Consider the following 14,043-nt stretch of genomic DNA (forward strand, 5'->3'; position numbering starts at 1 on the left):
CATTGGTTATAGTTATAAGTGGCCCTACGGAAAAAAACCCTTTTAAGATTAAGACTATATTATATAATCCATATTTTCCTAGTTGGCATAGAGTGCATTCTTAGTATATGAACATATTTTTATTAATTATGTGCATGTGCTAGAAGTTATATTTTTATACACTCACAAAGTCATAACCAGCAGTAGCTTTGTCCCTCACACACAAATTACGAACATGTCTATACGGCTAGTATCTTGTTTGTCTATCAAGCACAAGACAGAAAAATTAAATTTTGGGAAAATACTGCATCATTTTTTGAGCATTATTATTAAACCCATTTTTAGAGGATCTCACATGGTAGAAATATTATAACCAATAATTCTATAAAGATTATGACAAGTAGAGGATCACAGATGAGTGTACTTAAGAAATTTCTATTGTCTTTAAACCTAAGTTTTTAAATATAAATGGATCATTGATCTTTTCCAAGATGAGAAGATTTGTAATATCTTCTGATATTTGATATCAGAAGATTCTATAATATAATTCTATATTAAGTGGCATTTCGACTTGAGCTATTAAAGACTACTGGTGTTAGTTTGATTTTCAAGAACTAGCACTTTTTGACCACCAGTGTTAAAGAATACCGTTGATGTTTTCATTTTCACGTTTTCTCTGCGGATTCTTGAGTCCTCAGTCAACAGGCTGCAGTTTACAAATGACCACCAATAAAGTGTTCTGACCAAAAGAGGGCAAATGCAGACAAAAGACAGAAGACTTGAGTCCCTTCTCTTTTGGATACAATCACTCATCCTTCTGATGGCTGGTTGCTATGTACCACCTTTTGGAGGGGATCCTAATTTAGCAGCAGACTCTACAAATCACTATGCTATAAAGAAAAAAAAAAACTTCTACTTTTGGCTACAATGCAGTAACTTCCAGCACGTGAATGCCGTCACCATGTAAAATCTGAAAAGCCAGATAAAACACAGGAAACATCTATTTAAAGGCATCTGAAAGCTGATGCGACTAGTAGGTGGTGAGTGGCTAAGATGTCAGAGAGAAGATAACCACAGAAAAACAGTCCGGCACTGCACTTGCCTCTTTCCCTGGTGGAACTTGCCGATTCTTGGCATACTGCTAAATACTGGGAATCTGCATGTGGGGCCACTGCAAAGAGGCAGAGAAGCCAGTAGAGTTTGAACAATCCCACAGGGGTGCAGAGACAAAAGTTAGTATTTTGGTGCCCAAAGGCACTGGGTATTAATGGGTCAAGTAAGCAGTGAGAAAGGAGACACTGACAAACAATCCAATTAAAAATGGGCAAAGGATCTGAACAGACACTTCTCCAAGGAGGATATATAGAGGGTCTCTGGGCCAAAAGATGCTCAACATCACTAGCCATCAGAGAGATGCAAATTAAAATCACAGTGAGGTATCATCTCACACATGCCAAAATGACTGTCACTAATAAATCTACAAACAAGTGCTGGCGAGGCTGAGGAGAAAAGGGAACCCTAGCACACTGATGGCCGGAAGGCAGACTGGTGCAGCCACTGTGGAAAGCAGTGTGGAATTTCCTCAAAACATTAAAAATGAAACTGTCTTTTGACCCAGTGATTCCAATGCTGGGAATATATCCTAAGAATCCCAAAACACCACTTCAAAAGAATTTATGCCCTCCTACATTCATAGCAGCATTATTTACAATATCCAAGTGCTGGAAGCAGCCTAAGTGCCCATCAATAGATGAGTGAATCAAAAAATTGTGGTACATTTACACAATGGAATATTACAAGCAGAAAGAAAGAAGGATTTCCTACCTTTTACAACAGCATGGATGGAACTGGAGACTATTACGCTAAGTGAAATAAGCGAGTCAGTGAAAGATAAACACCATGTGATCTCACTTATAAGAGGAGTCTAATGAACAAAATAAACTCATGAGCAAAATAGAACCAGAGACATGGACAGATGGAACAGCTTGAAAGTGAGCAGAGGGGAGAGGGGAGGACAACGGTGAAAAGAAGGGGAAGGGGCTCATCATGGAGTGTGTATGAATGGCCACGGATGTGGACAACAGCCTGGGGATGGACAATGGGAGCAGGAGCTGGGCTGGGCTGGGCAGAGGAGAGCAAAGGGGGGGAAATGGGGACAATTGTAATAGAGTAACAATAAAAATAAATAAGTTTTAAAAAAAGAAGAAAGAAAGAAGACACAGACAAGTGGCTGAACCCAGACGGATTTCCCCTTAAGGTATTTGCCACAAAGGGCAAGAAACTTAAAGAGGTGAGAAGAAAAACTCGGTGAAGTAAAGTGGAAATACCAGTAATCTTATTGTTCTCCGAAGAAAAGTATTAGAATTTGGGGCTGTCCAAGGAGGCGCAGAATGCAGTAAACACCTCAGCTTCTCCATTGGGCGCACTGGAGAAGGGCACCCTCAGAAAGGAAACAAATGGGAGGCCGATGGAGCCTTATTAACATGCCTTACAAACACAGCAAAATCAGCTCAGTCTCCAATTGGATCAAGGTGATCTATTCACAGTCTATGTGCCTACCCTTCAGGAAAGGATTGGCTGCCCTTACTGTCACCCAGCAGCCTTCAGCTCCTTCAGGTTCGGCCTCAGCTGCAGAGCACTGCCTTCCCGGGAAGGATCACACCCAGTGACTGACTGAGGTGGGGACAGACCGTCATGCCCAGCTTAAGGAGCGGCTACGTTCTAAGAAATACATGTTCAGCGACTTTGTTCCTGTGTGAACATCATGGAGTGCGCTTAACACTTAGGCTGCGTTATATAAGCTACCACCCCTTGGCTACAGGCTTGTACAGCACGTACTATACAAAACATGAGGTTAAATCACATACAGGAGAAGTTGATGCAAGCAAGAGACACGATACACACAAGATGCAGGAAGCAGCTGCCACAGTAGCTTGACATACACTTTTACCACAAACTTTTTTTTATAAGTAGAAAGAGTACACTCTAAAATACAATTAAAAGTATAGTTTAGTAAGTACATAAAGCAGTAACACATAGTCATTTATTATCATTATCAAGTATATGTGCTGTACATAATTATATGTGCTATTCTTTTATACAACAAGAAACGCAGTAGGTTGGTTTACACCAGCATCACCACAAACACATGAGCAGTGCATTGTGCTACAATGTTTTGACAGCTCTGATATCACTATGTGATAGGAATCTCATTGTCCCTTGTCATATATAAGGTCCGTGATTGACCAAAACGTCATTATACGGCTCAACACTGTAAACACCCAGCTATCTTGGCCTAACATGGAACAACCCGTTGAAGCCGTATATGCTCCAGAGCTCCCCATGGATTTAGCTGAGGCTTTAATGGGCCTGGATCTTATTTCAACATCTCCCTCTGCCCAGCCTTGCTTTCTCTCTCTCCTTTACGCAAGTGCGGATACTTAATAAATAACCTGTACAACCAACTCTTTCTCAAAGACTTCTTCTGGAAAACACAGCTGGAGACAGCCACAGGAATGGTCCAAGAGAGGAGGTGATAAGATGGGCTTCTTGATCTGGATCACTCACAGATGGGATGGCAGTGAAGTTAACATCATTGATGTTTAAGTGGAGAGAGACATTCCTTGGCATAAGGGGGTGGTCCAGCTTTTAAAACCCTTATCAAAGGCGAATTGGAAAGGAATGCACTGAATGGGGTAACTAATCAATGTTTGAGATGTACAGAGGAAAAGTAACAATAAGGACAGTGGATTGGATGGCTTACTGCTAAGAATCAATGTCCTAGAAAAAGATAACTCAAAACTACAGGCAACTATAACTCATGTGTGAAAGCCAAAGGGCCTTTCTAGTAAATTAGAAAGAGGTTCTTACATGCTGATATAGGAGAGTCTAAAAAGCTGAGGACCAGAAAAGATCAATAACATAGACCCATTAACATTAAGACATTCTATTCCATCTCAGGCACTAATAAGAAGGAGAAAAGGCAGGCCACAGAGTGGGAAATATTCACAATACACATATCCTACAGATTGCATATCCGGAATACACAAAGAACTCTAAGTCAAGAACAAAGACAGATTACTCAATAAGAAATTGGGCAAAATATTTGGACAGACACTTTGCAAAAAGAGATACTCAAATTAAAAAAGAATTTAAATCAATCAGTTTCATCAGGAAATGCAAATTAAGATTACAAAGTCTTGGCTGGGTATCTCAGTTAGAGTGTTGTCCTGATATGCCAAGGTTGTAGGTTCAATCCCCAGTCAGAACTCACACAAGAATCAACCAATGAATGCATTAATAAATGGAACAACAAACCAATATCTCTCTTTCCCCACCCTTTTTTCTCTCTAAAAACCAATAAATAAAAAAATCAAACTCATGGACATAAATCTAATTACTATATATCATTTCTACATAGAAAATTATGAAACATGTTTGAGAAAAATGAAGACTAATAAGGGAAGACATATTCTGTGTTTATGGACTGGAAAACTCAGCATTTTAAAGATGGATGTTACTTCTTCACAAATTGACTTACAGATTTAGTGCAATTTCAAACATAATCTCAGGAAGTTTTCCAGTGTGTGTATAAATTGACAAGTACAGGAATTGCAAAGGGATATTTCTTATTGAAAACAACAAAGCTGGAGGACTTGCTATTTCTAGATGTAAAAATAACTCAAAAGAGACACCACAATGCTATTATCAGAATTGCCAAAATGAAAGCAGCAGACAATACCCAGTGTCGGGGGCGGGGTTTAGAGCTGCTTCCACTTTCGCACATAGCTCGTAGGAGTATGAGTTGGCACAGCCACTCTAAAAAGTCCTTTACTGAACAAATAACCCTGCTCAATCAAAGACAGGTACAATATAGTAGTGTCACTATTCACAATAGCTGGAAACAATCAAAGTGTCCATCAACAAGAAAAATACATTGTGATGTAGTTATATATTAGAATACTATACAACAATGAGAATGAATAAACCACAAGAAAAGGAAAACATAATGGATCTCTTAACCATAATGTTGAGCAAAGACAGCTAGATACAAAAAGAGTACATACTGTACGATTCCATTGATGTCAAGTTCAGCAGTAGGCAAAACTACCTAAAGTGCTAGAAAACAGGAGAGAGGTCCTTTTGAGAGTGTGAGATGACTTGGAAGGGGCTTGAAAGTGTCTCTGGGATGCTGTTAATGTTCTTTTTCTTGATCTGGATGCTGATTACATGAGTTTGGTCACTTTGATGAAATTTTTTGCACTGTACACATTTGTATGCATCTTTGTATGAATAATATATTGGGTTGGCCAAAATGTTCCTTTGGTTTTTTTCCATACGATGGCTCTGGTAATGCTTAGTTGTCTTTAACTTCATTCAGAACAATTTTGTTAGATTGTATTGTGACAGCTGTCTTATCAGTGTGCATTTAAAAAAAAACAAAATTGGTGAATTTTTGTGTAGCCGTTTTAATATTGAATATGGAAGAAAATACTCACCATTTTCGGCATATTATGCCTTATTATTTCAAGTAAGGTAAAAATGCAACTGAAATGCAAAAAAAAAAAAAAAAAAGATTTGTGCAGTGTATGGAGAAGGTGCTGTGACTGATCAAATGTGCCAAAAATGGTTTGCGAAGTTTCTCACTGGGCGGTCAGGAAGACCAGTTGAAATTGATAGAGATCAAATTGAGACATTAATTGAGAACAATCAACGTTATTCCATGGGGGAGGTAGCTGACACACTCAAAATATCCAAATCAATTAAGTTATTGGTGAAAATGAAAAATGTGTCTTTTATGGGGGAAACTAAACGAACTTTTTGGCCAACCCAACACTTTAATGAAAACACTTTTAAAAATGCAATGAAACACAGGCACCTACATTGCTTTCCTTTTTCCTGCTCTGGTGAGAAGCAACTCCTGCTGACGTTGCTGCTTTCAGTTTGGTTTCTAAACTGCGAGCATTGGAGGAAATTGGGCCAGGAGGCGTTCACCATCCCCAGGACCGATTCACAGCCCTCCTTCGCAGCCTCACAGAAGGACCAGCAGGGCAGGAGTCCGTGACTAGAAGAGAAGAGAGAGGTGAAAATTAATATTTTTACAGACTACTTTTTGAAAAAGTAATGTAATTAAATGTGGCCACCAGGGCTGCAATATTATTTTAATTTATATTTACTATGTCGACAACTTAAATTTCTACATTCAATCCTGTAACAAGAATGTCAGCAACCCTAACATCACGGTTCTGGAGGGAATAAGCTAATTCCATAGGATATCATCTACTATCTACCATAGAAGCATTGACTCTCCCAACAGGTTTTTAGATTTTCCATGCTAAAGTAAACCTGTCCACCAGAAAAGAGCTCCACGTGATATCCACAGGAGTAAATGAACATGAAAATGAAGGTCCCCAAATTGCAACAGAGGAAGTAGGTCACAAAATAGGTTAATCTCATTTCTCTTCCTTCCCTTAGAGAATTTCAAAGTATCTCTGAGAGGCAGACAGAGAAAAAGCTGTTCTTTAACTTCCACTGCCTCCCTGGTAAAGAAACATAACGACGGCAGTTATCAACATTTACTGTGGCGAGCAGGGCCTGAAGCCCCATTGAAAGCAGGTGCTGTAGAGCATCGACACAGAGGTGACGCAGTGGAGCTCTCTCTCTCCCGAGGTGGAACCTGCAGGGCGTCTCAAAGTGACTCATTCTCTGGATGTGTTGTCCATGCTCTGACGTCCTCTGCTTTTATGCTTCTTTTTGTTGCAAAGTCATGTTGATTTTGCACAATTTCTCATAAACATGTTTTCCTTCATTTGGATATGCACATGCTGTTTTCCTCAGTCCCGATAGGCACACGTTGTAAACATCAGCTCTGATGGACACATGTTGTTTTGTGCGACCTCGATAGGCACAAATGGAATGAAACACAGGCACCTACAATGTCGCTCTACTGCATATGCTCTGAGAGGGGGGCATCACCCCTTAGATAAGCACATATTGTCTGCCATGTCGTACTGTGCATGCTCAGGGGCTAAATCATCCCCCAAGTCATTGCTCTACTGTGCATGCTCTAAACATGGTTTCAGGTCCTGCTAAACATATTTACCTACAGTTACAAACCATATATTTATCTACAGTTTATAATTATCTTCTCCAAAATAGAAAAATACAAAAACTGTCTATTAATGGTAAGAGCAATGATGCCGCAGCTTATCTTTATTCATATGACACGCAATCCAACACTCCTGGTTCCACTGCTCTGCGTCTGGGGACTATGATGCTACAATGCCAAGGCCATCCACTGTTCTCTTACAGACCCAGGGGGCTTTTTTTCCTTTGCAGCTACAGACTGCAACTCTTGCCCTGGCTGGTGAGCAAGCTGGCAAAGGCATTTCAAGTGGTTTTAGGAGAACTGGGAAAGAAAAAATACAAAGCAAAGCCCACACTTCAGAATGTAGCATCACTAAATTTCAGGCCACGCAATAGTAGATATGTAAGAAACCTTAAATAACACCTCATTCAAATCCTTCATTTGAAAGAGGATCTGAGTCTGGGATTGACTGAAGGTCACACAGCTTCTTAATGGCAGAACTGGGAGGAGAATCCATTTGTTTGAGTTTTTAGTCTATACTCTATCTACTCTCCCATACTGTCTATTCTCAAATAAGGACCTAATAATTGGGCTTTAAAATTTCCGTGTTCAAACAAGCACATTCACAATACCCTATTCATACTTCTTTGAATTACAGAAACAATGGGATGCACAAGCCACTTAGTTAAAATAAAACTGAAAGAGGCCTGTGAAAGAATTTTGGGAGAGAGGTCTTACTGTAGATAAAAATGTGGAAAAGGGGTACTCAGCAATTACATTCAGATACAATTGCTTTTGACCTTCCTCTCAGAAACTTGCATTAAAACTGATTTTCTTTTATTAGAGTCCTGATGTTCACATAGCTATCTACCTACATTAATATGTAATTAAATTTTTTAGCGAAGATGTGGAAGGAGAGGTTTTGCATTTGAAAGATTATGTTTAAGGTATAAAATTATAAACTAGTCCAGGCAAGTATCTTGGTGTAAAAAGAACATCCAACTGTCATTCAAAAAATATATTAGATATTTGTAAGACTAAGAAATTATCACTTATATATGACATTCTCTGTCTTATGCCAGAGAAGTCAGAGACTATATTTTCTCAAATAAAACCTAGATACATGGTTGAGGAAGGTGGAGAACATAGAATTCCTGTGCAGTTGCTTACCCTTTGCTAGACTCTCTTCTGAGTGCTACATGTGCATTAACTCATTCATTTCTCACTACAGCCCCAGCGATAAGTACTAGTACTATCACCCCTGATACCCAAATAAGGAAACTGAAGCACAGGAAAAATAAGAGACTTGTCCAAGGTCACTGAAGGAATGAGTGTCAGAGCCAGGATCCAAATCCAGGCAGACTGACCCAGGGACCCATTCTATTAACCACTCTCTTACGTGTCAGTCCTCACTTCAGGAAGGTTGTTCCAAAGGTATAACTCCAGAGTAGTTAAGAACTTGATAGGCACTTTCCAAGGGGACCAGCCATATACACAGAGGTTAGGCTCTCCCTTCATTCTGTAAACTCCTACTTAACCTGCAATAAATCAGTATTGCCAAAGGGGCTAAAGAACACAAGGGAAGGGGTAAGCCATTTAGTTTTCCTTTCCAGGTGTGAGACAGCGCATAGGAAAGCCACAAGACAAGCTAGGCTTGGCTTTGGCATTCTTCCTTTGGCCTGGAGCCCCTGACCTAGGCCCCAGTCTCTGATGTCACCCCGACCATCCCCACCGTAGCGTCCCCCCTCGACAGCCACCTCCACCAGAGCAGAACTTGCTCTTCAACGTTTTCTTCCTTTCCTACAATCAAAACTACATTCCCCAAGTGAGTGGATCACAATTAGGCTTTCAAAGACAAAAGATGAAAATAACACAGAGTAATTTATACTAATAGATGGACATTCAACCCTCCCAAAGGTGCTGGAGTCATTAAAAGAGTTATTGGAGCAAGGGAATGTCTAATTAATGGAATTTCAGATGCCATTTAGAGGGGGGAAATCCATCCAATGTTGTGGGGTGGGGGAGATCACCGCGAAGCTAACCCTTCGGGTCCAACTCCCCCAAGTGGCTCCTGGACCTTTCCTCACTTTTGAACCCACATACTTTTTGGATCACTCCACGTTTTTCTCAGAATCTTCTAACATAAGAGCACTGAAGTCTCACGCAGGAGCCCAGCAGACTGTTTTCATGTTCTGAAGCTGAGTCTTAACTCAGAAGCTGACACTCTCATTGACCCTAACTATGACTGTTTTCTGCAGCAAAGGGTAAGTCTGCCACCCTAGAACTTTCATGGGGCCCCTCCTCACTGTCCGATCTTGTGCCGACACTTCACTCACACTGAGACTCAGTTTCCTCACTTGCCAAGTGAGGGGTTTGGAAGAGCTGAGTTTACATGGTCCTTTTACCACTAACATTTTGTAAATCAGAATGTATTCTTTAACACAGTGCTTCTCAGAGGAACAGCGATAATCCCACCGGCATTGCTAAATTTCAGAAGGTAACAGACATTTTTTTCTCATGACTTGTTCTGGGAATATATAGAGATATTAAAATACCATTAGGCCTTTCATTCTAAAAATAGGTTCTAAGAAAAATGTCTAGAGTGTTTCCAAATAGCTCTCTTAAGAGGTGTAACCAACAGAGACCCATAAGCTTTAAATTGCTGGACATGGACATGTGAAATAGTGATAGAGTATTAATAACTAGCAGCCCTTATAAGTAGCAAGCAAAATGAGAAGCCATTTGTTCTTGCTTTGCATGAAATTCAACTGCCTATGAGAGGTTGAAGTATTTTGCTTTCATCACATGGAACAGTGTGGTGAGATAGCCCACACTATTTTGGAATATAAGTGTCTATATCCAAGCAACAAGCAGACTGACATATGAAAACAGTGCCCAGCACAAGGCAGGAGTCAGATCTGGCTATCAGAATACTATTTTAGAAATGGCAATTATTTTAAATCGATGTGTGAAGTGTACTTGGTGTCGTGTAAAAGTCTCTGACACATTTCAACTAAAGTTTAAGCAGAAAACAAATATATAAGTAATTATACTACATAGTGATAGTGAGCTTTTTATTGTATTTCCATTAGGAAGGATGTTCTCAAATGATTTATCTACAATAAACTTGAAGGTTTTACCTATATATTTTTAAGTAAATTTATCTGCCAAAATTTTTACAATTTATTTACCAAAAAAATTTGATTTTTTCTTTATTGTGCACTTTGGAAACATGGGTCCCCATACCCCTTTCTTTTGGAGATTGTAGACTTTATCTGCAAAAAAGATTCTGATAAGACCTAATGTTAAACTTATTGAATAAGCTATAGCTACAAAATAGGCTTATGCAAGTATGAATTTTTAAGTTTTACAAATCACTTTTTCTAACTTTAACTACTTTCTGACCTACAGAAAAGTTACAAAACTAGTACAGAAAATTCCCTTATGTCTTGTATCCAGGATCCCTCAAGGTTAACATTTTACACAACTACAGTATAATGATCAGAACCAGGAAATTAACATCGGTACAATATCTTTAACTAAATTAAGAACACTGTTCAAATATCCTTAAATTCTCCATTCAGAATCCCATATCACATTTAGTTCTCACTTTTCATTTTTGGCAAAAATGAGCCTTTGTGGCAGGCAGACTCTAAGCTGGTCCACAACAACCCTGCCTCCTGGTATTCAGCCCTGTGTAAGCCATCACCGCACCCCCCGCCGCCGCCTCCACGCCCCCCCGCCCCGCCGCCGAGTGTGGGTTGGCCCAAGTGACTTGTTTCCAACCAATAGATGATAATGGGATAGCACTTCCATCACGAAAAGGAGTGTGACCACTCTACTGCTAGCTTTCCCTCTGCAGGAGATGACATGATTTATACATTCATCCAGTGGTATACTGGTAAACTGACTCCCTGAAAACAAAACAAAACGATCATTTGTAGCATTTGCCATATTGGGCAGGCCCACATAACAAATACTTTACAGTAGCCTCTGGCCAACAGCCAGCTGAAAATGAGGCCCTCAGTCCAACAGCCCTTGCGGAACTGAAATCCTTCCAACAACCACATGAGCTTGAAACTGGATCCTTCCCCAGTCAAGCCTTCAAACAAGACCCCAACCCTGGCCAACACCTTGCCTATGTCCATATGAGAGCCTGAAGCAGAGGACCCAGGTAAGTCACTGCCAGGTCCACAGACTATGAAATCTGTCAGGAGTATTTACAACTCAGAAATCAGCAAATGATATAAAAGATAGTGTTGTTTTGTTCTTCTGGAAGCCAGTTTACCAGCACACCACTGGATAAATGCCTAAATCATGTCCTCCTCTACAGAAGGAAGGCTGCTTTATTGTATCTCCACAGAAGGGAAAATTACTGTCTTGCTACTTACATGAACCAGATCAACACATTAGTCAGTGTGAACTCGTTACCTCTCAGCACCACCGCAACCCTGACCCCTTTGACATGCATGATTTCGTTGGTGGTACTAACATCTTCCCAAGTCCTCAAGTCCCCAAACCTTTGCCTCGCCCTTCATCATGTATGTGTAATTAATCATGAAGTACCACTAATTTTACTTCCTCAGACTTCCTCAAATTCATTTTTTCTCTCCTCATTTTATGTTCTAGTAAAATTAAACTACTTGGAGTTTCCCTAATAAACGATAGATCTAGGCTGCTACTCTACCTGAAATGCCTTCTTTTTCTGCTTTGTCCACATGGCAAACTTCTATGCATCCTCTAAAACCCAATCCAGCTACTACCTCCTCCTTGGAAATAGCCTTTTTAAATAATGTCAGATGAAAGGAGTTCTTCCTTCCTCTCTGTGTTACCCCGACACCTTGCAAACCGATCACATTGTACAGCCGCTTAATTGTTTTCATGTCTAGTTCTTTGCTATGCTGAGTCTCTTGAAGGCGGAACTGTGTGTCGTTCATCTCTACATCTCCTGCATCAAACTATGTGCCTGGCACATTGTGGGTGCTAATAACTGTTTGATAAAAGAATAAGTAAATTGGTAACTTTCCTAACATCCTTATTCGGTGGGCTGATGTCAGAAGCTAAGAGGGAGCTTCCTCCCAAGCTCTCCATGTGCCCCGCAAGACCCTCTGCCCCTCCCTTATGTCTATGCTCCCACACGCACGTCCTTGCCAGCAGCATCTGCCTGCCTGCAGGGCTGATTTCGTCACGCCCTCTTTCCCACTTAGTCAGCTACCACAGGACATTCAGAATATCTGAGTCTTCCTCACCTTTCAGATTCCCATATCCTGATAGGTCAAATGTAATCTTCTCAGTGAGGTTTTCTTGAGCAACACTGGGCTTAAAATTGCCTCTCTTGCCACCCTACCCCCACTCCCCCAGAGTATCCTTGCAGGATATTTTCCATTGCACCTATCACTATCTGAGACACATTTATTATCTATTTATTTGCTTATTGCCAAACTCCTTCCCATATAAGCTCCATGAGGTCGATTCTTGTCTATTTTGGTTTTATTAAATATATATACATATTTATAAAATATATTGATTATGGTATTACAGTTGTCCCATTTTTTTCCCCTTTATTCTCCTCCCCCCTCCTCCCGCCAGCATTCCTCCCCTCCTTAGTTCGTGTCCATGGGTTGTCATGTCATAAGCTCTTTGGCTTCTCCATTTTCTATACTATTCTTAACCTGCCCCTGTCTATTTTGTACCTATTATTTATGCTCCTTATTCCCTGTACCTTTCCCGCCATTCTTCCCTCTCCTCTTCCTCTCTGATCTCCAGTCTATGATTCTGTTCCTGTTGTAGTTGTTTACTTAGGTTGTTTTTGGTTTTGTTTTTAGGTTCAGTTATTAATAGTTGTGAGTTGTCATTCCACTGTTAATAGTTTCTGATCTTCATCTTTATCTTAGATAAGTTCCTTTAACATTTTATATAATAAGGACTTGATGATGATGAACTCCCTTAACTTGACCTTATCTGGGAAGCATTTTATCTGCTTTGCTGAATAGCTTTGCTGGATAGAGTAATCTTGGATGTAGGTCCTTGCCTTTCATGACTTTGAATGCTTCTTTCTAGCCCCTTCTTGCCGGCAAGGTTTCTTTTTAGAAATCAGCTGATAGTCTCGTGGGAATTCCTTTGTAGATAACTTCTTTTCTCTTGCTGCTTTTAAGATACTCTCCTGATCTTTAATCTTGACTAATGTAATTATGATGTGCCTTGGTGTTTGCTTCCTTGGGCCCAACTTCTTTGGGACTCTCAGAGCTTCCTGGATCTCCTGGAAGTCTATTTTCTTCACCAGATTGGGGAAGTTTTCCTTCATTATTTTTTCAAATAAGTTTTCAATTTCTTGCTCTTCCGTTTCTCCTTCTGGCACCCCTATGATTCGGATGTTGGAACATTCTTAAGCCTCTCCTCTTTTTTTTGAATTCTTGTTTCTTCATTCTATTCTGGTTGAATGTTTATCTCTTCCTTCTGCTCCCAATCATTGATTTGAGTCCCGGTATCCTTCCTTTTACTGTTGGTTCCCTGTATATTTTTCTTTATTTCACTTTGCATAGCCTTCATTTTTTCTTCCATTTTGCAACTATACTTAACCATTTCTGTGAGCATCCAGATTACCAGTGTTTTGAACTGTGCATCTGATAGGTTGGCTCTCTCTTCATTGCTTAGTTCTATTTTTGGAGCTTTTACATGTTCTTTCATTTGGGCCATATTTATTTGTCTCAGAGTACCTGTTATGTTGGGAGGGGCGGAGCCTTAGGTGTTCACCAGGGTGGGGCAACACAGGTCATTGAGTTGTGATGCTGTATGTGGGGGAGGAGTCCAAGAGGGAAAAATGCCATTTGCTCGGCTCTTAGCCGGCTTTCAGTCCCTTCCCCTGCTACCCACAAACAAATTGGACCCTTCTGGTGCTGATTCCTGGAAGGGTGTGTTTGTGTACGTTCTAGGACCCCATGGGTCTCTTCAATGAACTGTCCTGTGAGGCTGAGAGT

The 14,043-nt window shown here is 40.3% G+C and overlaps 1 protein-coding gene across 1 annotated transcript in view; it reads right to left on the bottom strand.

Moving 5' to 3' along the window:
- CORIN (corin, serine peptidase) overlaps window positions 1-14,043 on the bottom strand; it is a 180,012-nt gene that overhangs the window by 99,471 nt on the left and 66,498 nt on the right. The window contains exon 5 of the mRNA XM_054582139.1: window positions 5,862-6,043. Coding sequence (XP_054438114.1) covers window positions 5,862-6,043 — 182 coding nt within the window. The remainder of the gene's footprint in view (window positions 1-5,861; window positions 6,044-14,043) is intronic.

Source organism: Pteronotus mesoamericanus, unplaced genomic scaffold (genome assembly GCF_021234165.1).
Source record: "Pteronotus mesoamericanus isolate MK-2021 breed Mesoamerican mustached bat unplaced genomic scaffold, CSHL_Meso_final contig_68, whole genome shotgun sequence".
NCBI lineage: Eukaryota > Metazoa > Chordata > Mammalia > Chiroptera > Mormoopidae > Pteronotus > Pteronotus mesoamericanus.